The sequence below is a fragment of the Polyodon spathula genome, chromosome 8 (assembly GCF_017654505.1).
Source record: "Polyodon spathula isolate WHYD16114869_AA chromosome 8, ASM1765450v1, whole genome shotgun sequence".
NCBI classification, from domain to species: domain Eukaryota; kingdom Metazoa; phylum Chordata; class Actinopteri; order Acipenseriformes; family Polyodontidae; genus Polyodon; species Polyodon spathula.
In genome coordinates, this window is record NC_054541.1 from 7768115 (window position 1) to 7793959 (window position 25845).

At 41.6% G+C, this 25845-nt stretch overlaps 1 protein-coding gene across 4 annotated transcripts in view; it reads right to left on the reverse strand.

Annotated features, from left to right (window-relative positions):
* LOC121319287 (laminin subunit alpha-5-like) overlaps window positions 1–25845 on the reverse strand; it is an 86696-nt gene that overhangs the window by 25313 nt on the left and 35538 nt on the right. For 3 of the 4 annotated variants that reach the window (XM_041256555.1, XM_041256554.1, XM_041256553.1), the window contains 26 exons: window positions 21047–21164; window positions 18195–18313; window positions 16586–16756; window positions 16355–16452; window positions 11809–11924; window positions 8025–8143; window positions 7623–7713; window positions 7185–7319; window positions 7028–7090; window positions 6646–6786; window positions 6422–6559; window positions 5732–5866; window positions 5459–5593; window positions 5187–5324; window positions 5036–5088; window positions 4810–4909; window positions 4234–4286; window positions 4028–4133; window positions 3683–3782; window positions 3288–3444; window positions 2549–2687; window positions 1249–1391; window positions 925–1031; window positions 685–838; window positions 244–407; window positions 13–121 (listed from right to left, as the gene is read on the reverse strand). In XM_041256555.1, coding sequence (XP_041112489.1) covers window positions 13–121; window positions 244–407; window positions 685–838; window positions 925–1031; window positions 1249–1391; window positions 2549–2687; window positions 3288–3444; window positions 3683–3782; window positions 4028–4133; window positions 4234–4286; window positions 4810–4909; window positions 5036–5088; window positions 5187–5324; window positions 5459–5593; window positions 5732–5866; window positions 6422–6559; window positions 6646–6786; window positions 7028–7090; window positions 7185–7319; window positions 7623–7713; window positions 8025–8143; window positions 11809–11924; window positions 16355–16452; window positions 16586–16756; window positions 18195–18313; window positions 21047–21164 — 3102 coding nt within the window. Of the gene's footprint in view, window positions 1–12; window positions 122–243; window positions 408–684; window positions 839–924; window positions 1032–1248; window positions 1392–2203; window positions 2334–2548; window positions 2688–3287; window positions 3445–3682; window positions 3783–4027; window positions 4134–4233; window positions 4287–4809; window positions 4910–5035; window positions 5089–5186; window positions 5325–5458; window positions 5594–5731; window positions 5867–6421; window positions 6560–6645; window positions 6787–7027; window positions 7091–7184; window positions 7320–7622; window positions 7714–8024; window positions 8144–11808; window positions 11925–16354; window positions 16453–16585; window positions 16757–18194; window positions 18314–21046; window positions 21165–25845 lie in introns of all 4 variants that reach the window. The other variant, XM_041256556.1, reaches the window with a different exon arrangement.

A 25845-nucleotide genomic window follows, 5' to 3' on the forward strand; every position in this document is an offset into this window, starting at 1 on the left:
AAAAAATCTTACCAAGAAGAAATTAGCTCTGTCTGCAATGAACTGCACATCTCCATCTGTTATTAGTCCGAAGACAGCCACACGATTCTTGCTATCAACAGCCACTCCACGGCACAAGAAACTAGATCAGAAACAAAAAGCACTTTAGTGTCCCCAGCACTGTAGGGAGCAGAAATACCATACAGTTGATATTAAGTATTAACTTCAGGAGTGAAATCAATTTCTAAAAACAGACATGGTTACCTGTACTTGCAGCTGTAGAGAATGATGCTTTCCTGTTGAGTCTGCCTTCCTGGTGTGTTCACAGAGATGCTGAGGGTTTGAGACGATTCGTCTTCGTTCACATACTCCACCACCAAGACGTAGCCACCAGGTCGGGGGACAGTTATCTTCAACTGCACGTTGATCTAGCAGCCGTGGATCAGGGACATGAATTCAGAAGGACATCAGAAATTAAACACACACTTTAACGGTAAGCCAGTTCAACATTTGAAATTTCCTCGCTCGCTAAATACAAGGCACACTCACAGTCAACAGTTTCAGATACATACGTTTAGCTCTCTTTTCAGTGTATACATTCGCCATGTATGCCACATTTATAAAATTGTGGGTTTTGTCAGTCAAGTCCCAAGGAAAGAACATCTCTTTTGTTTCGGTTTTTGTGTTCTTCAAAAATCAACTCACGTCATTCCCGCTGCAGATAGCCATGGGAGGGTGTCTCGGGGTAAGGGTCTTGCTCTGGCAACGTCTAGGCAGGTGGTTGTTAAACCTGCAGGTCCCGTCAACACCAGGGGCTGAGAGGAAATCATTCAGAGAGAGATACTTGTACAGCAGGCAGCTGTAGAGAAGAAAGATCAAACAGAACTCACTCATTAACAGAACCACAGGCAGGTCTGGTCAGAGCAGAACTTTACAATGGCTTACTTTTTCTTGGCTTCTTCGGGGCTGGGTTTGTACTTGCAGGCCTCTGTGACTTTCAGTTGAAGGACAGGGGCTTCATAGTATGCACTAGGCAACAAGACCAAGAAATCCTGCATAATAAGAACAAAAACACCACAAAAAAACGAACATGCATGTTATACTGTATGTCTTGAAGATAACTAATTAACAAAATTCATATGAAACCTCCTGGTATCCCTGTAACTAACACACAGAAGGCTGTAGATTTCTGAAATCCTTTACAAATCTCAGCAGTTGTGCTATTTCTAGGTAGAGGCCCCCTTATCCAGGGCTGACATGTATCCTCACCAGCAGAATGCCTTGGGCCTCGATGACGATGGACCAGGTGCCAGGGTTCAGGACGAAGGGCTCCACGAAGCTGTTCTGGGGCACCGTGACGAAGGAGGGCTCCGAGCCTGGGGCAAAGATGATCTGCTTGGACTGGTCTGAGCCTGGGGGAGGTGGGACAGGTTGGTATCAAACACATGCTACTGCCAGTGTGGTTAGGTTCTTAAATCATAAAATGCAATAAATACAAAAAAGTTTGTTTGTTTATGGTTTACTTGATGCTGCCATATACCAGTTATGGCACAGACTGTAATTATCATGACATCAGAGATTGAGATCAAACTGCACAAAAAATCTCAAGACATTTATTTCATTTTGCATGTGTTGTACAACGATACTAGCCACAGTATTTAACAAGGGGGTTCTGCTCTCTACACCGGTTACCAATCCTGTAGAACGTGAACCGTGTAAAAGAACAAATGAATTACGAATATGCCCACAGCATATGAGACTTGCATCAAAGACCGTGGCCTGGATTAACTCTACTATTATAAAGCACCTCTGTGGCAATGCCATAACCTTTAAATTTTAATCAGTGTTTATTAGGCGCTTTTGAGATCCGTCATTTTATCCACAATAAAAACCAGTACAAAAAAAAAAAAAAAGTTACAAATGTGATCGAATGTCTTTTTGAAATCCAAAGCATAAGTAGGGTACCCCTTTAAGGGTTCCACCGTCCGTTTCAAGAAGCTAAACCGTTAAGCAGGACAGGAAGCAATTCAATTATTCATTTCAGGAGGAGGGAAACACTTGATTTAATTACTTATTGGAGAAACAATTAATGTTTGGCTCAACAAAGACATCGTTGAACAAACGTAGCTCCTACAGTCACTGCATGAGCTTCACTTTCTCAAAAACCATTTCCCTCCAGTTAAAGTTCACCGAGCTGGGTGATGGTGAAAGGCCTGTTCCTTACCTTGCCTTTTTGCCTGATATGCTGTAATTTTACCGTACGAGACGGTAGCTCCTGAATTTACATATCTCAGGATGAAGTTGTACAGATAGAGTTCTGCTTCCTTCACGTGCACTGCAATTCTCACTTTACTCTGTAAAGAAATAAAGGCGTTGGGGTGCGTTAGCAGGCCTGTTTAAAGGCCTGGGCTGGGATTCCCAGCTAATCCACTCCAGGGAAGCCCAAAGAAGAACTCTTCCACTTGAAACAGGCCGCTTCAAAACCTGGGGCAAGGAAATAAACTACCAGACAGCTGTAAACCAATAGAATAAGTGTTAAAATAACATAAGATGGTAAATTAGCACTTACAGTTGCTACAGAGAACATGCTTTCCTTCTTCCAGAACTGACACTTTGCCTTTGACGTCTGTGGTACCCCGGTTGACGTAGCGAAAGACTACGTGAAACAGGTCAGGAGAGCTCACATTGAAAGCCACCACTACCCTTGGCTGTAACAAGAAAGAAAGCAAAAAAAAAAAAAAAAAAAGCAAAAGCCATGCCTTAATACCACCACCACTAACACAGCAAGCCAGAAAACCCAGCGCAAGCTATAAACAAACCTAACGTCCTAAATGCCAGAGCTAACAAGTTGACGTCAGACTCTGCTCAGAATGCACTTCTTTCTTCGAGGAAAAAAAGAAAGACGGCACATATCAAAAACAAAAAGGTGCATAGGGGCTGGAAAAAGTGTTCAACAGTTACAAGAAAGTCACAGTTTGGTTTCTTAAAAACTTACCCTTAAGACTTTTAAAGGGCTAAATATTTTTGAGAGACCTTAGGATGCTTTTAGAAATTAACTGTTGCCAGCCTTTCTTGCAGAAAAAATATATTGCATTCAATTATTATTCCTTACATTGTTGTATGGCATTTCTTTACTGCATAAACAGTTTTTTTTTCCATGACGTCCTTCCTAAATATAACACAAACTGTAACAGATGGAAGTACTTGCAAAGCTAAATAAATATCGGTCTGCTGTTTGTCCCACTAACTTGTGGTCTTTTTATTCCTAACATGTAACTTGTTGCGATGTATTGCGGATGTCTGTTTACCTGTATGGATGACATCTGGGCATAACCCCTCCAGCTGAAAGCCTCAAACTCTAGAGGATTGTAGTTGAAGCGCACTGGCCTGCCATCCAGCATGGTCCCATCTTCAATCTCAAACTTCAGATGATGGAGATCAGGAAAGTAATGGTTCCTCTTTGGCCTGAAATACGCACATACAGAGGCAAAATCAGTGCTCACTAAAAGCCACGACAGTTGTGCTGGACAGCCCTGCTTTAATGCTATATTGGTGCCAAGGCACAGACCACTGGACACCAATATTGAACTGTTACCAGATGGTCACAATACTGATAAAAAGGGTAAAGTGGATGGCACTTTTCTCATTATAATGTTATGGCTTTTGTTCAGAAATAAAAAGGCACTTATTAGGATATACTCACTGCTGGCACTTGAGTCCTCCTACATTCTTTCTACACTGGCACCTTCCAGTTCGATCATCACAAGTCAGACCTATAGACCCGCCGATATCACACTGGCACCCTTAGGGAACAGAAAGGAACAGAGCTGAATGGTCCCACTGATCCATTACAAATATCACAATTCCAACATTGAGGTTGAATGCATTTTAGTATAGGTAAACAAGGACACCTTAAGCAGATGGGATTTTAACTACAATATATCTGTTTTCCATATCCTTAATACAGTATTAAACATAATCCCCAAAATGGGTTACCCATAAAATATCTGATCAAGGATTCATCTTACTCAACTCCCAAGCAACTCACCCTGACATCCAAAGAAGTCTGTCCTCTCCAGATTGTTGTAGCCATCCTTGCATACCGAGCAAGTTCGACTGCACACGTTAGGCTTGCAGAAGCACTGGCCATTACCCTACATGAAGAAGATGGAGGCTTTCAATTTGATGAAAGACTGGAACTGAGTTTTAGCAACTGAAAACTAAAATCAAATGCAGCTGTATGAAAATCCTAACCTGTGAGCATTCAGCGACTGAGCTGATCGTGCCTTCTGTACTGCAGCGACAGCCTGGCAAAAAAACAAAACAAGATGACTGCGGGGCCACATCTGGGAATGACTGGGAAACCAATCATTAAAATGTGATTTCCTTGTGGGTCGGAGAGGTAGAATCCAGACATGCAAATGAAACCAGGTCCTTTAAAAGATGTAATGGCAGCACACACTGAACCACACAAAAAATGCCACTCCAGTCAACATTAACAGAAACCATCCTGCCAGTAAGCAGTCACTGTTTACGATCAAGTGGATGCTATACAAATCCACCTGGATTAATATAATTCATTCATCCCTTCGGTCCTACCATGAGATAGTGAAACACCCACCAGACTGCACCCACTATATTGCGCCTGCATAGCCCAAAACTCAAAGAGATTAGACATTCCCCTATAGCTGCAACATTTCAGGAAACAGTTCGCAGGCTGTTATACGAGTTACACAGTAAAGAAGGAGTCATCTTAAGTAAAACAACAAGTGCTGTAGGAATGGAGAGATTTAAAAACAACAGCTACATGATGGACACTGCTTCTCTTACTAGTGCATCCGTATGGGTTATCTGGAGTGAGGTTCCAGTACAGAGGTTTGCAAGTGTCACAGGCAGCTCCTTGGACGTATGGGCGGCAGTCACAGGAGCCCTGCACAGCAGAGAACATCCTTTAGTTGCATATTCTTTGTGGTGCAAAAAATGAGGTGAAAAAATGAAGAGAGCATGTCTTCGTTTAACAGTACCATGCAAGAAGACATTGAGTTTCTGAACTTACAGCTGAAGGCAAAAGCCCATTCTGAATTGACCCATCAGGATTGCAAGAACCAACTGAAATGCAGAAGAAAAACAGCATGATTCTCTATTGAGCTTGACTGAAAATAAAAAATAAAAAAAACACATCAACATGGAAAGACTAGGAGTGTTACCTTGACAGAGAGGGAAGCCGTAGGCTCCGTGTGCGCAGGAATCACAGTGCTGACCTCCCACGTTCGCAAGGCAGTTGCATTGGCCAGTCTCCTGGTTACAAGAACTGTGGCTAGAGCCCTCGATAGAGCACTGGCATGCTGAGGAAAGGCAGGGAAGACCACAACCATGAACAATAAGTATTTCCAATGGGAATACACTTTTTGACCCACATTTCCATGGTGCTAATCAACAAAACAATAAGGAACAATTCGGAAGTAATATGCATGCTCACCTGTGCAGCTGGGGTATCCATAGTAACCAGGTGCACACTGATTACAGGTTGGGCCAGTGAAGTTGGGCCGGCATTGGCAGTGGCCAGCTGGACTGCAGCCATCACCTGCCGAGCCACGAGGATCACAGGAGCAAACTGCAGACATTCAAGTACACAAAGTGACTTTAAACCACTGCTTCTGTGAAGGCCACATGTTTTTAAAACACTAAAAATCACGATGTAACAGCAACTGGCGAATTCTGCACGTCTTTACAGCAGCAGCTGACTATGTACCTTGACAATTGGGGTAGGAGTGAAAGCCAGATCTGCACAGCTCACAGCGAGGTCCGGTAAACTCCGGCTTGCAGAGACAGCGGCCTGAAGGGTCACAGCCCTCTGGTACCGACCCCACTGTGCTGCACCCACACACTGGAGGAGAGAGGAGGCGGGTTAACAAAGAACACCACAGGGAGAAAAACTGTACATCTGAACCCATTTCACACTGGAGGAATATAGTCATTCAAAAAGATACCAATAAAAAGTAATACACTGCTAGAAAAGCAAACCTTCACAAGGCAATCTGGGCAATACTACTGTATGCAACAATGAGCTTGGTAAACCAGGGAATTATACGTGAAATATGAACAGGCTTTTTTTACAGTAAATATTTCATGCTATTGCAAGCCACTAGTTTAGGGTGAGGTTTACTTCTACAATGATTTATGGTCTCCAATGGTCAACACACACAGTGCCCAAAGGAGATAAGCCACACAAAATTCCCCATATATGGTGCTGTAATGACATTCCTCTTGCAAGTCCAAACCTGAACACTCTTTTGAAAAGAAGCCTCTACTCTGCAGAATTGGGGCTAACCCTTGCAGTAATGAATACAGTACACAATCCCAGAGTGCTCTCCAGTCATAATATTTTACTGTGGCCCTGGGCACTAGTGTTAAAGTACTATTCCAAGTCCTCCACACTTACGCTGGCAGAGGGGGTAGTTGAAGTACCCTGGCGCACACTGGTCACACAGGTACCCCAGGAACCCACTGCGGCAGAAGCACTGGCCTGTCTCTGCATTGCAGCCTCCATCAAACACGCCCGGCCCAGCGCACTGGCAGGCTGGGGAAACACAACATCAGGGAGGGATGACTTTGACATGTGCTGAAGAAAAGATTTCTTCCATTAAAAATCTAACCAGCACTTACGTTGACAGTTCAGTCCGAAATGCCTCGGGGCGCACTGATCGCAGTGAACTCCCTCGAAGTTGGGTTTGCAGACGCATATCCTGCTCCTGGGGTCTGGCCGGCACAAGTTCCCCTCTGTACCAGCAGCGTTACACTCACAGTCTATAGAGGAATGAGGAGAAGACTGGAAATCAGTGGCGGGGAAAAAGCTATCACTGTGTACCTTCAACGATATGTGCCATTATTAGCAAAAACAGGGAAACATATCTAAAGGTGTCCCAATACCTCAGAACATTCCACTGCAAAGCACCAAATTTGCAACAAGGATATAATGAATAATTATGGGCCTCCGTTTTATAACAGATATCCCATTAAACTGATAACAGGAGATTAAAGAGCTTACTGATTATGGATCCAGCAGGAGGAAGCAGTTCTCCATTGTCCGTATTTGGGTAGATAGGAACAGCTGAAGAAAACAAAACAAAACATTCCACCGGTCAGACACAGGGTCCGATCAGGTCATGTTCGCTGTTAGTGTGAGTGCGAACTGCAGGACTCACGGTAACAGACAGGGAAGCCAGTGTATCCCTCTGCGCAGGAGGCACAGTTCTCCCCCGTGAAATTGGGCTTGCAGTAACAGCGCCCGGTCAGGTCCTCACAGGTCCCGTCAGTGAACTCAGAATCACAGGCACAAGCTAGACGGGAAAAGGAAGGCAGAACAGACAGAAAAGAAAGATGAAGCTTTGTGAATAGAGCCTAGTTTCTGTATACACCATATGAAGAACACATTAAGAACACTACTTTTAAAATTAAGAAAACATGAATGTAAGACACACAGGGCCATATTTTTCAAACCATTTACTTCAGTCTTTAACTCGTGTTTTTTTAAAAGAGGTAAAACACCTGTTAATTTAAAAAAAAAACTAGAAACAAACATCATATGCTTTCTATAAACATCTTGTAGAGTGCGAACACACACCAGACATGATGACACCAACCTGCACAGGTGAATGGCGAGTCTACTGGGTGGTCAGGTGACCTGTAGTAACCAGGAATGCAGCGTTCACAGTTAATCCCAGTGGTGTGGTGCTGAGAGAGAGAGAAACATAAAACACAGACCACTACATAACAATCTCACTACTGACCATTTCATGCTATTGCACCCTATCTTTGTAGTTTTAAACTTGTGGTGGTCTCTAAGAAAACTTCTAACAAACCCAGCAACTGCTCGGGCCTCTACTGCTTAAATGCGACATAAACCTATCTTCTAAATGGAAAACTACAAATTGAATAGAGATAGCATTATATTCCTCCCTCGGACCCTGGAAATGGCTGCATCTTGCTTTGTGCTGTGGTTCCATTAACCTGCACAGCTGGAAAAAAGAAGGAAACACAAGTACCTGACATTCCATGCAAAATCCTCCTCCCTGGTATCTGCCATAGATATCGACACTGGCCTTCCTCCGATCCACTTCCGGGTCATAGTAACAGTCAAATGAATGGCTGTTGCAATTACAGGCTGCAGCGGGGAAAAAAACAAAAAAAAAAACAAGCTGCATTCCAAAGAAGAGAATTTGCAATTTGCTAAGCATGCTGCAGGCTCGAGTAAAAAAACCCTAAATAAGCTTTCTGCATACATAATGTGCTTGTTTTTATTAGTATTGTTATTATTAGTTTTACATTTTTTTATGTTGCCATGTACATTGAACAAAAATATAAAACGCAGCATGCAACAATTTCAAAGATTTTACTGAGTTACAGTTCACATAAGGAAATCAGTCAATTGAAATAAATTCATTCTATGGATTTCACGCGACTGGGAATACAGATATGCATCTGTTGGTCACAGATACCTTTTTTTTTTTTTTTTTTTTAAGGCAAGGGGTGAATCAGAAAACCAGTCAGTAACTGGTGTGACCACCATTTGCCTCATGCAACGCGACACATCTCCTTCGCATAGAGTTGATTAGGCTGTTGATTGTGGCCTGTGGAACACGCTGTCGTACACGTCGATCAAAAGCATCCCAAACATGCTGAATGGGTACATGGCTGGTGAGTATGGAAGAACTGGGACATTTTCAGCTTCTAGGAACTGTGTACAGATTCTTGCGACATGGGGCTGTGCATTATTATGCTGAAACATAAGATGATGGCGGTGGATGAATGGCACGATAATGGGCCTCAGGATCTTGTCACGGTATCTCTGTGCATTCAAATTGCCATCGATAAAATGCAATTGTGTTCGTTGTCCCTAGTGTATGCCTGCCCATACCATAACCCCACCGCCATCATGGGGCGCTCTGTTCACAACATTGACATCAGCAAACCGCTCGCCCACATGACATCATACACTCTGTCTGCCATCTGCCCGGTACAATTGAAACCGGGATTCATCCGTGAAGAGCACACTTCTCCAGCGTGCCAGTGGCCATCGAAGGTGAGCATTTGCCACTTGATGTCGGTTACGATGCTGAACTGCAGTCAGGTCAAGACCCTGGTGAGGACGACGAGCATGCAGATGAGCTTCCCTGAGACGGTTTCTGACAGTTTGTGCAGAAATTCTTTGGTTGTGCAAACCCAGTTTCATCAGCTGTCCGAGTGGCTGGTCTCAGATGATCCCGCAGGTGAAGAAGCCGGATGTGAAGGTCCTGGGCTGGCGTGGTTACACGTGGTCTGCGGTTGTGAGGCCGGTTGGGCGTACTGCCAAATTCTCTAAAACGACGTTGGAGGCGGCTTATGGTAGAGAAATGAACATTCAATTCTCTGGCAACAGCTCTGGTAGACATCCCTGCAGTCAGCATGCCAATTGCACGCTCCCTCAAAACTTGAGACATCTGTGGCATTGTGTTGTGTGACAAAACTGCACATTTTAGAATGGCCTTTTATTGTCCCCAGCACAAGGTGCCCCTGTGTAATGATTATGCTGTTTAATCAGTTTCTTGATATGCCACACCTGTAAGGTGGATGGATTATCTTGGCAAAGGAGAAATGCTCACTAACAGGGATGTAAACAAATTTGTGCACAAAATTTGAGAGAAATAAGCTTTGTGTGTGTATGGAAAATTTCTGGGATCTTTTATTTCAGCTCATGAAGGATGGGACCAACACTTTACATGTTGTGTTTATATTTTTGTTCAATGTCTTATAATTGAGTTCAACAAGAACCTATACACAAGGCTGCATTTACTTGACTGAGCTGTACTCCATTAATGCAGTGAAGATTAAAACAATTTAAATTAAAAAGGTGCAAAAAGATGGATATTCCAATAAAAAGTGGAGAAGCAATTTTACATTCAAGGGAAATTCTCCTTTCTGACAGCAAACTGTTACACCACAAAGCAAAGCAATGACAGCATCTACTTCTAGAGACCCCTAGGTTAGCAGAAGAGGTTACAGAAAGCACAGCCATGTGGGGCCACACACTTTCAGTGCGACTCACAACAAAACTCTGAGAATTTCCAGACACAGCAGTCCAAGCACTCAGAAGTCTAAACCTACAGGAAATGGTGGGGCTTAGAGGACAGAGCACTTGTGCGCAGCAACCCAAGGGAGGCAGCAGTGCTCGTTGACAGAACAGGAGGAAAGAGCAAGAGCAGTGAGGTGAAGGAGGAGGAGACCCTAGGGGGGAGAAACATACAGCTCTGTGAAACAGTGAAGTCCATTTACACAAGATGAGAAAGAACACACAGGGAAACCCATTTAGAAAAACAAAACAAAGACCACCTTGGACACAAACAGTTTTGGTCCCTTCAAATTCATAAGTCATGTAAAATGTGATGGCTTTGGAAGTCTAGGTTAAAGATGTATTGGTGGCCTCAGTTGAGTTACTAGTTGACAGATGTCATAATCAAAATCACAATAGCCTACAATTGGATACCTTTTTGGTGTCTTAACACAGCTTGGCCAAAGCTAGCTAGCTGTTGTTGAGATACACACTGTTAAACATGCCTAGAACAGAGAGATTGTCCACCTAGGTTTCCAGCAGGGTTCCTCCCAACCCAGATTGGCTGTGGGTGTCACAGAAAGTCATTTAGATAGGAGAGCTGTATAAGTGAGTTCTACCAGGTCAGCCAGGGACTTAACTGAGAGATTCCTAGCTGACAGATGTCTGATTTCCGTCTCATGCTAATTGGCCCTTTTATTGGAACTTGTTAAATGATAAGACTGGGTGGAGATGGAGACTGGACCTCTCACAGGGTGGTCTGCCAGGGCAGAGTAATGGGGGCAGCAGAGAACACACTGTTGAAAAAACTAACAAATACAAATTCAGCAGTACAAATTCCAGCCCCTGACTGAGAGACGTTAACCTACTTTTAACTTAAACCTACTGTAACATTTTACTCTCCCGCAGAAGGAAAACACCTGTAGAAACTATACAGTTTCAGTTTCTGCATTTTATTAAGGAGGCTTTACATTTGACTCAAGAGGCGGGCAAACATGTCTTTCCTTAAAGACTGTATGCAACTGTCATACTCCTTTACACCCACAGTGTTTGTTTCATCAATGAAATAAGCAGCCATTCAAGTCAATGATTAAAACATACATTGATACACTAGCTAAAATGAATGGCAGAACTGAATAGTTTTTATAGTACTTCACCTCCATCCACTAAGTACACAGAGTGTTAAATGTGTGCATGCCAACCTGCACATCTGCCTTTCCGCACAGCGCCGCTCCCTCGACCTTGTAGTGTGGAGGACTTGTGTTGTTTTTGGCTTTGCCATTACACTTGTCAAACACATTTGTTTAGTTGTTTAACCTAAATGCTGGGAATCAATTCAGAAAATTGGCCCATTTTATACAATTGCCGTTCTTTACATTGGAGCTGTGCAACAGGATATCCAGGGAAAAAATAAAAATAAAGAAACATCAGCAGATTAGAACTGATAAGAGCAGTGCCAGAGTTTAAGACAGGGGTTCAACCCTGGAACCACGCATTTCCGATACTCCACGCAATCTGTAAGAAAACTGAACACATCTTGGAGTGCTAAACACACAAAGGTTTGCAGATTGAGAAGATTATACTGTTTCAATAGATGGAGGTGGGGGGTTAAGCATACAAAAGACACTGGTTACTTATTTACACATTTGAAATGAGTTTGCTACCAAATTAGAAAACCCAGCGAAACATTTTTTTCCCCCCCCCGATATGATACTGTTGTGGCTCCATAAAGTTGCACTCACGTTGACACTCATTGGCATTGTCTCTAGTAGCTGGTTTCCATGGCATCTGGTTGTATCCCGGACAACACTGGTCACATGACCCTCCACAGGTGTTGTGTTGACAATCACACTGCAGCCTGGAAAATGACAGAGAAAAAAGTAATCTGAGCCTCGTCAATTAATCAACTAAGGCAGCTAGAAATTTAATTTCAGACCATTAAGCACCGTTTACCTCTAACTAAACAAACACTGGTACATTAGTATTAATTAGTCTTTTAGCAGACGCATTTCTCCAAAGCGACTTAGAGACTAGGAAGTGAACTATACATACACACCTGCTGCGTAGAGTCAATTACAATATGACCTTGGTTTTACGTCTCATCTGAAGGACTGAGCACAAGGAGGTTAGGTGACTTGCTCAGGGTCACACAGAGTCAGTGGCTGGGCTGGGATTGAACTACGAACCTTCTTGTAGCAAGCCCCTTTCTTTAACAACTGGACCACCAAGTCTCCTACATGCACTTGTCATCTGCCCACAGTACATGTTCTAACATAAAAGCAAAAAGCAAAATAAGTGTAGTATTGTAAAATGTAAACGTAAATAAGATTTCCTGTTGACCCCAGGCATGAACACAGTTATAAAGAAGTGTTTTCCAAAGGCAAAGTGGATTTTTCCAAAATGCAAAGTGTTTTACAGCAATTCAATTAGACAGCACGACACATCTGTAGCAGCTGAATTTACCAAGAATATGACCTTTAGACCTCTGCGATCGTGAATTATGAATGAAAACCCCAAACAGAAACAAAATTGTTTCCAGAAAACAGTTCTGCTTTATGGTCTCCACTTAGCACAGATATTCTTCCCAGCTGGTGTTACAAGAACACACACAAACAGTATGTTCACCTTTCCTGCATTTACACTTTTCATGTTTTTTAAGCAGGCTTGCAAGTTTGCATTACTTCCTTTAACCATATCTAGCACCTCCTTCCCAAGTTAGAATAACAGGTACTTAATACATAATGGAAATGTTATAATAGGACATTACAGAGCAAGCTATACACTGTTGCAGCAACATTTACAAATGCTTACATAGTACATTATTATATCTCCTCAAATACACCGTAGGGTCTTTGGACATACAGTAGCAATGATGACCATTTCATTTAACAGTTACACCAGCCATAATGAACCAAGCACACCCTGGTAATGCCATGGCAGCTTTGGACCCACGGGAACCATCAAGCACACCAGCCTCTTGGCAACGACTAGGTGTCCCAAAAAATAAACGGATTGATCCTTCAGTGATTTCAGAGCTATCACAACAATAACAGGTCATCGACAATTACTCTGCTAGCTTGCCAGATGTGCTTGGATCTAACCAAACACACCTGCTTTTAATTGGTTGTCTTTTCCAATCCAAGCTGGAAGGGTCTGAAGGCCAACATCTGGCCCCTTGTTAGAAAAGGGTGGAAACAAAAGCTACAGCATCAAGGTTCTGTCCCAGTTATAAAGTTCTGGGTTACGCTAGTACTGTAATGTAATAAAACTTGGCAAGAAACATAGAAGCACTTTAAATGAACATTGTTACATAAACATACTGCAGTAATAAATCAACCCCCTCAACTGTCTCACAAACGCATTATGGCTTTAGCACACAGCTAAATTCAACAGACATGCAAGAACCTAAAACAGCTTTAAATCAGCTTTCCCCAGCTGTAATCCTGGCTTGCATCAACTGCTTAACACAGGATTGAGTGCCGGGCTGTCATCTCAATCTGAGGGGCTCCAAGACATTATACAAATTCCAGTGATGATAAAGCCTCACTCCCCTCCCCTGACCCTCTGCTTATCCCTCGCTCTCCTGAACTCTCACATCAACTCTCTCCCAACAAGCTGCATTCCAATGTGCAATATATTAACACCACCCAATAACCTCCACTTCAAATACCTGGGAAAGGGAAATAAATAATGTTCAGAGTTTACAAATGCGTCATCATAATTTCAAAGCCCATTCCCACTTGGTGCCTTTGAGAGAGCAGCTTGGTTAATTTGAAAGCATATATAAATTAAGGAAAGGAAAAAGTTTACGTAGCTGTAATTAAAAGCTAGCGGACTAGCAATGAATGAGAGCCGATAACAGCACGCACTGAATTCTAAGCAAATCGTATCCAAAATGTGTCCTGTTCAATGATCTAGCACATGGGAGATTGATTGGGATTTGACACTGCAATTACAGCTTGAATAGAAGTTAAATACAGCCTCAAGACAGTGCCTTCTCATACAGACCCTATATACCTTTGTAAAACACATACAGTATACAGCCAATGCAACAGGGCAGATTCTAATGACCAGCAAAACATTCTACCTCAAAAATGTCAGTTTCGGGTACAGTTTTCCACAGATGTAGTTACTAACAAAACCCCTGAGGCTAAATTAGGTTTTGGAAACTGTCCGTAGTTTGTTTTACAAAAAAGGCAAGAACTACAGAGGTTCAGTTTGCTTTTTTAAAGAAATGGGACTTGGAAAGGGGATGTTTTGAGAACGTACCTGGTCTAGGCAGGAGGAGACCAGAATTCTGACCGTAACAAGGTAACAAGAATGGCCTTCATCAAGAGCAGTGTCATAATAAAGCCACAGTAAAAAAAGTTGTTTGGTTCAGACTGACGGAGGATGTCATCTCCCTGGTTTGTATTGGAAGTCTACCACCCAAGTACTTAAAAGGCCCATTCAACTGCTTATCTTCATGATCTAATGGGATAAGAACTCAAGGCTCCTGGAAAGTTCCATGCTTGAGGTTTTGCAGAACTTTCCAAGTTGAACAGATTATAGATGTGGAGAGGGTGGGATGAGGGCAAACTGCTCTATTCAATCAAGATTTTACAACCCATTATCTTATGAGCATTAGGACTTGGTCCAAGATCTTTTGGCTCTTGTTTTGTTTTCTAGGTGATCATGTAGCATATGTACTACAGATCTTTCAAAGGCAATGCTTCCTGGTTCCTAATCGCTTCCAGTTTCATAGTTTAAATCGGTCAATGTGACCTACAGCACAGCTCACGAGGAAGCAGCAGGCATTTTATTTTCTTATCTACAGCTTTTCCTTTTAAGTATTTGCATATCTTTAATGTAAAAATGACAAAACAAAAAGTTGAAGCACAATGAAAAGGGATCAGTGTTAATGTTGAGAATGCTGATAAGTAGTAAATTGATTTAAAAACCTTGGTTATCACATCTTTATGAGATCATGGATACATCCCTTTCTGTGCCCTTTTATGCTGGAAGTGGAAATAATGCTGGGATGACTGATCATGGAGCTGCTTCTTGCGTAGCTCAATCCAGATAAACAACACAGTTAAAACAACAATTGCACAGTCCTAACTTACAAAAAAACAAACACAAAAAAAAAACCCAACAACATGTGGGTCTGTGGATTATTTAGCATGCTTATCAAAATCAGTCTCAGTTCTATCTTTTTTCAAAAAATAATTTTGCATTAAAATCAAGGTTTTACAATGAGGAAAGATCATCACACACAAGCAGCTGTGTTTTAATGAAACCTCATCCGTTCCAGTGAATCATAACTCCCCAAAGAGTCGGGTTGATCCTTTTAAACAGATCGACCCTGTGACAGACACATTCTCTAATGCAGTTCACACAGCTAGTCTAATGGCCAACGCAAAACACCTGGGCTGATCGTAGAAAAATAAGAGGTCTAGGTGACTGCTGTGCCAAAAGGTAATTAGCGAAGTAACAACAAAAAATTATTTGTGACCTGCAGCCATATCACCTTACATTGTGATCTCTGACAGACATTACTCTAAGCCAAGTAACATTGGACCAGATTAGCGTCTAGACTGCAACAGCAGTGAACACCAAGTTCTTTAAGAAGTGATTTTAGTGACTTAAGCATTGTTTAATGTTCCTTTCTAACAACTTAAAAACCAATGACATGACAAGTAGTATAATCATCCACACAATATATTGTTCTTATAAATAGGCACATACTGCAATTGTTATTTTTATTGATGACTTCATAATATTTGGTACAAATGTTCAGCTAATTCCCATGATGTGTTCCAAAATTAACTGTGAATGCTAAAAATATATTTTTAGCATTCCACATACAATGTGTTTGTTTTGTCTGACACATTTTCTGCTCTTGAGATAATAACAGATTTTTAAAAGCACTGCAGAGCTATTTTTAAGCTTATAGACAGCTTTACTTGTTAGCAGTTGCCTGGATGCCTTATCTGCTATATGAAATGCAGACAGAGTACTTTAAAAGGATATCTGGTCAATGGGAAAGTAGTTGCAGAGTTGATATAATTCCAAATCAAACATTACAAATGATATGGTTTCACAATCCCAGTAAGCCCATAACATTAACAGAGTCATGCAGACCACTAGGACTACTCTTTGCATTAGCTGTGCATAATTTACAGCTGATTTCATAGACCATGATTATTACTTATCTTGGATTACTTCACCAATAACAGTAGGTTATTGCTAATCTAGATCTGTGAAATCAGCCATTTAATGAAGTTCAATACAGGACAGTGAACCTACCTGTAAGGATTAGTAGGGTCCTTGGCATCACAAGCCTCTGCATGGCCATTGCAAACACAACGCCCCCCTATGCTGATATCCTTGATGCTGTAGTAATACTAAAGAGGAAATAAGACAGTTTTTTTACATCTGCGTCTCCAAACCTGTTTTGAATAGCTATTCTTTTTTAACTGTTTTAAAGCATCACACACGAAAGGTTTCATCGCAGATCATTTGGACAGCAATACCCACCCTCCTGGTGACAGTTGGGTCGCGCAGAGCTTTGCCCATGAGGTGCCCCAGCAGGGTGTTGGTCCTGAGAAAGCGCAGTCTGATGTTGGTGGCTTTGGTGAAATTCCGCAGGACGGGTGAATAGGAAAAGTTCATTGCCCCGGGCCGACCATTAACCAGGGAAACAACAATCTACAAAAACAACTCCAGGTTAAAACGCTTCTACGGTAGAGAAGGTTTGCTCATCACCTGTATGGAGCATTATAAATCACATCCCCACTGGAACCCATTAGCAGCAACTACACTATACTTTCGCTGAGTGTGCTCTCACTTGCAGAACATAGAAACAGATTACGTACATTAACATCAGGGTTTTGTCAGTTTTCTGTTTAGATTTAATGACTTATAATATGTTTGTAAGCATTTGGTGGTTGCCTCTAATCAAGTTGAGAGGGTACTTTCTCTTGCACTCTTTATATGACAAACTTGACACGCTTCCCTCAAGGACCTGACAGAGCAAACAGTGTGCGAGAAATACACTCTCGACTTGATTAGAGGTAGCCACCAAACACATTACATGGCATGGTAACGCAACCCAACATCTAATCTTTATGCATCTATATTAAATTCTTAAAAGGGTATTCAATGAGAGATTTAAATTCACAGCTGTGCATCTGTAAGATAACAGGTTAGGATCCAGGGGGCTTATCACGACACGTGTGTGTGTGTGTGTGTGTGTGTGTGTGTGTGTGTGTGTGTGTGTGTGTGTGTGTGTGTGTGTGTGTGTGTGTGTGTGTGTGTGTGTGTGTGTGTGTGTGTGTGTGTGTGTGTGTGTGTGTGTGTGTGTGTGTGTGTGTGTGTGTGTGTGTGTGTGTGTGTGTGTGTGTGTGTCAACAGCTTTTAAAACTGAGTTCACGTCTCCATTACTGCTGGACTCCAGCTTTTTTCAACATTATTTATTAATCAAACACTAACAGAAATTAAACAGAATCATATAAGATTAAGATGCTAAAATCAGGCTTTGCCTTGTGCCTAACAACATTGCTTTATGCTAAATTAAAATACAACAAATATAACAAACAGTCCTGCAGCAAATTATGCTGAACTATTGCATAGTGTGTCTATACAGAAGACACTGAAATTAACCATATTTTTACTTGATATGAGAACTACGTTTATAACTGATAACTAATGAAAACAAAGGAACAGGCTGTGAATAATCAAGATCCCACTGATCAACAATTAAAACGAAACAGCAAATCATGTTTTGTTGTGACACACTCTGTAGCACAGTGGTCTCCAAACCCAGTCGTTTTGGTTTCAACCGAGCTCTCAGTTATTTAACTGAATCAATTATCTGTTTAATTAGTCAAGATTAAAATGTGTTCCAGATCTTTAGCCACTGATGATGTAAAGACACCTATAAAACCAGCAGGACCGGCCATCTCCAGGACCAGGGTTGGAGATCCCTGCTATAGCATGTACAAACAATTCCTATTTCTCTGCCACTATAGTAGCTGACTTCTAAAAAATAATCCAGAGAATATAATCTGGTCTCCTATTAGGCCAGGGACTGCTACTTTAAATTAGTTCAGTGAAGTTCCAGTCAAAGAGCTTTTTGGAAATGTACCTCGCCGTTCTCCAGTGGGACAATCCTTGAATATTCACTGGTGCAGATGACATCATTGTCCTTGGTAATGCGCTCAATCGTCCTCTGGCCAAACCTTTCAATGCAGTCCCTCTTCGAAGCTGAAATTGCAGTGGATTCAGTTTAAAGAACTGTAGTGTTGGCGAACCAAGACACAACCATCTCTAAAAGGATAAGCTACAAAACTTCAGTGGGACAAAAACTTGCTCTAGTCACGACCATTCCATCCCTATCTTCATGGAGTTTTTCCATACATGTTCATTACTATCATGATAGGGATTGCATGGGTAGCTAAGGAGTACAAATAGGGGAAACAGCAGGGCTTTTACAGTCCTCATTAACCAAGGAACTCATTTCCTCAGCAGGCTAATTATCCCAGAGTAACTTGAACATACAGTTTACTTTAGTACACACCTCTCTTCCAGTCACACTACCAGCCTACCACCGCACAATCCCCAAATACAAAAATAGTTGAGGGTTCAAAGATTAAAAGGGTCCTAAGATTAAGAGAGTGTTCTTTTATTAAGGCTGACTATTTTGACAAGCTTTTTGTGCTGCACAAATCACACACTGTATCTGGACAGAGACTCTCTCGAGCCAATGAAGGCGTTTTTCAGAAGGACTGCCCGAGTTGGTAAAAACTCATCTTATACCGATACTTGGTAGTCTACCTGAAGATTTCACACACCATGCAAGTAGACAGAAATTTTGTCAGGAACTGGTGTTACAGAATGGACAAGCATCTCAACAGTCACAAAAAATATAAATAAATCCTTAAACAATGTGGGTGATCTCTACTGTATGACAGTACACACAGCATGCAGAATCCTGTTTAGAACAGAGTCCGGGAGGCGAAGAGGGTCCGCTGTACAGCTTTATCACGCAATACTATACTAATACTTTTTGCATTTGGCAGCAAAAGGTCCATGAAGTTGCATATGGCACGCTTACTACAAAAAAAAAAAAAAGCAATGGGTCTCAAACTGTTATGAAACTAGTATCTGCACCTACCAACTCCATGCTAGAGTTGCGGATAATATTACCAAACGAGGGATTTCACTGTCACACCTTGTTCTGGACATATCTTTGAAATTGGAATGAAATCAAAAACAGCAGGACAGGACAGCAGCACAGTGGTGAGCCCACAGGCCCTTTACTCTGCAAAGCAGAATCAATTCACAGAATCCTCACTTTCCACCCCTACAACCTGACATACATTCACACACACAGTCAGAGGATGACAGCAGATTACTAACCCACACCAGATCATGTTGCTGGCCCTTTGATGTGCTCAATACACAGGGATCAAGGAACAAATGGTGAAGTTTGCTCAACCGACATCAGACACACACAACGCCCTCTGAAACACCACCTTTTCAAACATGGCAGCTATTTTATGCATAGAAATGAAAAGCAGGTAATGCACACCTTGGTAGGCACCAACAATCCAAAACAACACCTAGAACATTCTTGTAGATCTACTGCTCCAGTTCACAGTACATCTGAGATTCATTTTTAAGACAGATGCCAGGACAAACAGAATGCATGTCATACTGATGATATATAAGCACGGATAGAGCCATGGACATCCAACATGTTACAGGCTATTGTAAATTTTAACTGTTTTGGCTTATTAGATTTTATCCAAGACCAGGTTTAATAATGTTCTTCTAAGGAAGGGGTCTCCAATCCTGGTCCTGGATGGCTGGTCTCCCTCCTGGTTTTTGTTCCCTGTACCCTAAAATTACATAATTAGACCAATTAAGCTTCTAATAAGCACTTAATTGGTCCAATTAAGTAATTCAGTTGGAACAAAAACTAGGAAGGACACCGGCGCTCCAAGACCAGGATTGGAGACCCCTGTTCTAAGGCATAGATTGATCCCCTCCCCCAACTGAGGAACCAAACCCAAGTCCCTCCATCCAAGTGCTAACTGGATTCAACTTTCTCACACTGGATGAGATCAGGACCAAATGTGTGTGTCCCTCAACTTTATTCAACTTCAAACAGTTTTTCCAATGGGGACCAAACAAGACAGATTTCAGTTGCTATATATACACAATTATTGAATGGAGGCGCTTCTAGACTTCAGTTCAAATACAGCATTTTTCTCTGGTTCTGTGTTGAAAATCTCTCCGAAAGCGGTTTGAACAACAAAAAGCATAGTGTCCTTGCGAAAAATACAGCCAATAGGAGCCAAATGCAGAATCAACAGGGCTCTGCTCTCTTTTTCTCTCTCTCGACAGAGAACAGCAGAGGAATGTAGCTGCTTACTCTCATGAAATGTACAGGGACAACATTCCATACAAGCACATGTCAAACACAACAGCTCCTTCAAGCTCCCACAGGGCTTCGGTTCAAATTACAAAGATCCTGGAGGTCTGAAGGACTTCATTGGAGAGGGATGCCAGCACAGTGCTGATGAGTTACATGACAATCTTACGTTAAATTAAAAAAATACTCTTGTGCTACTCTGGAACATTTGTGCCATGGACTGAACCAGTTTATGCATTTCAATGGACAGTTTCAAACAGATATCACTTGGTGAGCAGAACATTTTTCTTTTTTGGGCTTTCTAAGCTGTAACGGTAGAATCCAATTATCCAAAATATATATTTTTTGCAGTATATTGCAGGGATATGCAACTCGGAGCAAGTAAATGGCAAGCTTTTGTCTCACAAGGCACATCTATAGGATTGTGATTTGTAGGGATCCCACGTGAGAATCCAAATTCTAATCCAAAGTTCTTAAAACCACTCCACTCCAATATGGCTAGTTGACAAAAATGCTTACAGTCTCAGAAGGAGCCACAGATAATCAGGACTCATACTCACAAGCAAAGTACTGCCAGGGCTGGTAGGTGTCTCCAAAGTTGATGGATCTTTCAAGTACCCAGAGATCTGGCCTAGGTGAATTGGCAAACTTGATGAGCACATAGGCAACGTGGAAGAGCTGTAGGGAACACAAGCAGAAAGGTTAGCAGAGGCCCTCACAGTAGTGGCTGGTGTTAGATCTTTCATCCTGGGATACACGATTCACTGATAAAATAATTACATTTCTTCATTGTTGACAATCAGTTGCCACCTTTCAGATTTCATCTCAATTCAAAAGGCGACCAAGAAGTGTTCGAAAAAACTCACCAGGAAACCACTTCCACCGACGATTCACTATGATTACAAAGGTTGAATTATCAAGAAGAGAAATGCTACTGTTAAACAGTTGAAGTCTACAGTATGCCTCTACAGAACACGAAACCCAACCATCAGATGTGACTGGTGACCACACCAAAAACACACAGTATGTGAGGGTTTAGAGGCTGGCAGGTACCCATTAACTGTACTGTAGCTGCTCCAAATATCCAGTGAGGCGAATTCCTTATTAGTGGCCTAGAGAAACACTGCCCTAGTAAGCGAGTTGTTCTCCGTTACGGTTCAGTTCCCACAAAGCTGCGTTCATCTGCTTCTTGGCAGAGCCACTGGGAGAAAGCCAGCCAGTGAACTAATGCATTCCTTCTGCATTTGGAGGGGTATCAGTTACTTTTAGTTTATACAACAGATCAATTCTGTCCAGTTTTGTAGTAATGTAAGTATTTGTTCTTACTGTATGTCTTACAACAACCTTGATTTAAATAAACAAATTTTATAACAAAAAGATGACGTTTCTTTTAAACTGACTGCATACAACGACAACAGGCTAATACTACTACATAGAGTACATTATAAATGTAAGTATCTGAAGAATCCCCATTTTGTAATCCTGAGATAAAGGAAGCCTATATAAACCTTTATACTACCATAATGCTTTGAAGGTTTGCCGAATCTTCCAGTCTGCTTGGCATGTGGAGATGATTAAAAAGCACAGCGAGTTTTAATTAGTGCAAGTCCCCCCGCCCCCTCATATCCAGATCCGCCATCAATGCCCAACCCTTAACGGCTACCCTGCAAAGCTGGTCAATAAAAGACAACCCCCCAGCCATCTCCAAAGTGTATGCATGCTCATGACAAGTACCTACCAGCAACTGTCACACAATAAACTACACCTTCCTATTAATATTGTTCATGCTCTTGCTTGACTGAAGAAGTTGAACTTGTACAATACCTTTCATCTAGCACTAACTAGAAGTCCCTCATAAGTCTACTTGGTATCGATAAGGGAGATACTGTGCCTACATAGAACAATAAAAAGATTCATAATGAAAACTTGGTAAAACCCATTTAGCAAAGAATGTTAAGTTCTTGACATTGAGTGAAAAGGTATAGTAGACTAATAATGGCAAGTGTGTAACACAATGCAGGTACCAGTCAGATTTTACTACTATATCAGTTTAAAGACATTACATTGTCATGGGATAACACTCCTAGACTGTGGTTTATGGGAGGAAGTGTACATTGTATTCTGTAATCTGTCGGTAATAAGGTGAACTTTTACGTCTGCAAAGGTTTACCATTCCTTTCCCATTAACCCTTTAAAATAACTCAAAACAGATTGCTGATAACATCTAAAATCACATTACTAACAAGTCTTTAAACATAACCAACATAAGCCATGGTACTGTGCTTGTGCACTCCGCAAGAATGCAGTTATTCTGAACGTCCTCCCTTCTGTGGGCTTCTTGATTGGTTCATTACACAGTATGGGGCTTGGTGGCAAGTGCAGCCAGTATTTTAATTTACAGGGGTTTGTGCTTGTGATGGCTTCCAATGGCTGTACAGTATCCCAGACAGAGCAAGGTGGTTGTACTGGTGTATGAAGTACAGTCACACCCTGTACCACTGTGTGATGAAATCCCAGGTCCCTATCAGACAGTCTGTAGAGTAGTCATTATGCTCTCTTTGCAAACACGCCCCCCCCCCCCCCACGGTGATTAATCCAAAAAGCATCTTGGTAACCTGAACACTATTCACTGTCTCTTAAAAGGATTTCCAAGGGGATCCTCACTAGAATTTGTTCTGGTGATCACACTGGCTAACTGACCCACGGTCTTGTCTGGGTGAATAATGAAGTGCTTATGACAACTGAAGATGCTTTAGGGTAGAGCTACCACAGCTGTTCCCGTCAATACACCCGGTCGCTCACTCCTCCGCCCCACTGTACTCAGGAATTCACCAGCAGTGCATCTTAATTGAAAGCAGCTTGCTGCAAAGTGAACCTAGAGGTTCTCTGGTTCATCTCCAGGAGGAAGCACCAGGAAGCAAGCCCTAGGCTGGTTTACATCAGACAGGTTACTTAATTATGAACCCAGGAGCACAACATGAGGTTGTGCATGATACGTGCTGCCGCTCCCATGATCTCAACATCTTTACTGTTTTATGAATGGGATAAATAATAAAAAAAGAGGGAGAATTGAGCGAATCATACAGGATGTGAACAAGAAGGGCAACTTGGATAATGCAGACCTTCCCATTCCAGCAGAGTTCAATTTATTTGCGACTACTGATGTGGACAGTAACTGAAATGCTTCTCTTGTAAACCTTTTCCATACACAAGTGTCATGCTAGGCAAGAGCTGGGTCTTATTTGTCTGCTTGCTTACTTACTTAAAAATAGCTCTTAGGCAAATTGAAATGGCACAACAGGTAAAACGGGACTGTGATGAGTAACGCATCCTCCACCATGCACAGTATTAATTTACTTAAATAAATAAATGCATAAATGCAAATTACCCAAACATGTCGCGTTAGCTTGCATTGGCTCTTGCGCAATAATGAAAGCCTGGAGGCAGTGTGGGGGTGGGTTCAAGGTTGACGACACAAGGCGGTGGCAGAAATGCTAAATCCTATTTACAATAATGCTTTCAACATGTGCCTGCAGGTTCCTTCTTTGTATTTCAGAACAGCAGCTCCCATCCACAAGAGCAGATTAAAAGACAAGTGCAGAACAAAGGCGTTCCGGAAATCCCAAACTAATCAGCAAGTGGTGTGTCAAATTAAATATATGTGCATTAGTAAAAGCATTGGTCTTTATAAATATATTAGCCCATAACTTGCAGTTCACATGGAGCACCCAGCCTTACTATCACATTTCAGATGATCTGCATCACACAGTGCATTGTGTTATTTCCTAGGATTTCTTTTAAGAGTCATGTTTGTTTTTCAATGGGGCAAGTTTCCAATTGGGCAGGAAAAATCAGGAGGCATGAAAAACAAATGCGTTATTAAAAAAAAAAAAAAAAAAAAAAAAACACAGTAGAACCTAAAAGTTACAGTATAAACTCCATAGTCATCCTGAGCACATTATTTGAAACCTTAAATAGGGTCTTACATTAAAAGATGTCAAAGAACAAAGGCTGAGGTTTCAACAGTTTAACACAGCTCTCCTGGCTTTTCTTTCTAATTATCTCTCTTCATGTTAAAGATGCAGAACTTTATTAATATTGTAGGCATTTATTAAATCACTGAAAATAAGAAGTTCAGAGTTAGACATTTCAGTCTTCTCAACATTCTCCTTTCCTGATGAGTTTGGAACTTTGGGGTTCCACTGTACAAAAATATCTGTCTGACAGTTCCCAAACCTGACCCTCGTGGTCTGTGACGTCTCCAAATCACCCTTCCCGAACCTCAGGAGTGGGTCTAGTTTGCAGAATCCTATTTGATAACATTTCACAGGCAGTCTTGAAACAGAAAACCACGCCTCTGTGTAAACACTGGGATGAGAAATGGTCTTGCACGCCGATACAGTCCTGTCTACAGAAGTTATTCATCCAGAAATAGGTAATAAAAGTAGTCATATAAGGCCTGCAGAAAGAAATTATTACTGCATAATCGATGACCTAATATTTTGCCGTAAAACTAAAAGTAATTTAAATATACGTACATAATGTTTGTGACGAGAGCAGTAGGTAAAATTACAACTATTAAAACAGCAGTGCTGCTTGCCACAAACAACAAGAAACTCCAGAAGAAATAGCAGCTTGAGTATTCCCCTGTAATTCATACAGATTTGCTGCCATCATTAAAAGGTGCCTCAGGCAGTAGAAGCTAAAGAATGCACTTCTCAAATAAAGCCTATTCATTTCTTTATACCTGGAGGCTGTGGGTTCTTGAAACACCTGGTTCAAATACACTGTCACCGGCTTTAGCACCATCTGAACCAGAGACAGGTAACCCAGAGACCTGCTCCTCACTCTCAGCCTGCAATTACAGGCTCCACCAATAGTACTGATCCACTGCAAGCAGACACTTTAAAAGAGGATTACAAAATTCCAGATGAATACTTTCCTGTGGTCTAAGATCTGAAGAACACCAATTTCCAGACTTCCCTTTACAGGGATTAGCAAATGTTCCCCAACCCCCCCCAACTCCCAGATCACCATTGACTTAGATTTGTTCAATTACACGTACTCATTAAAAATCTTGAAATAAGGATTGTGTAGGTAGGGTCAAACAAATACCTTCTGTTAACACAGCTTTTTATTATGTACAGTATACCATCCATTTACATATACCATCATGACACACAACACATGCTCATATTGTAGACGTTCTTAAAAACTTTTGACACTTTTGAACTTTGTTTTGGTAAAAGCACAGAGTACTGGGAATATTCCAGAGAAAGTACACATTGTACCACAACGCTTGAGAGGAGTTCCTGTGCACCCAGTATGGCTAATTAAAAAATCCTCATGGAACCCACGC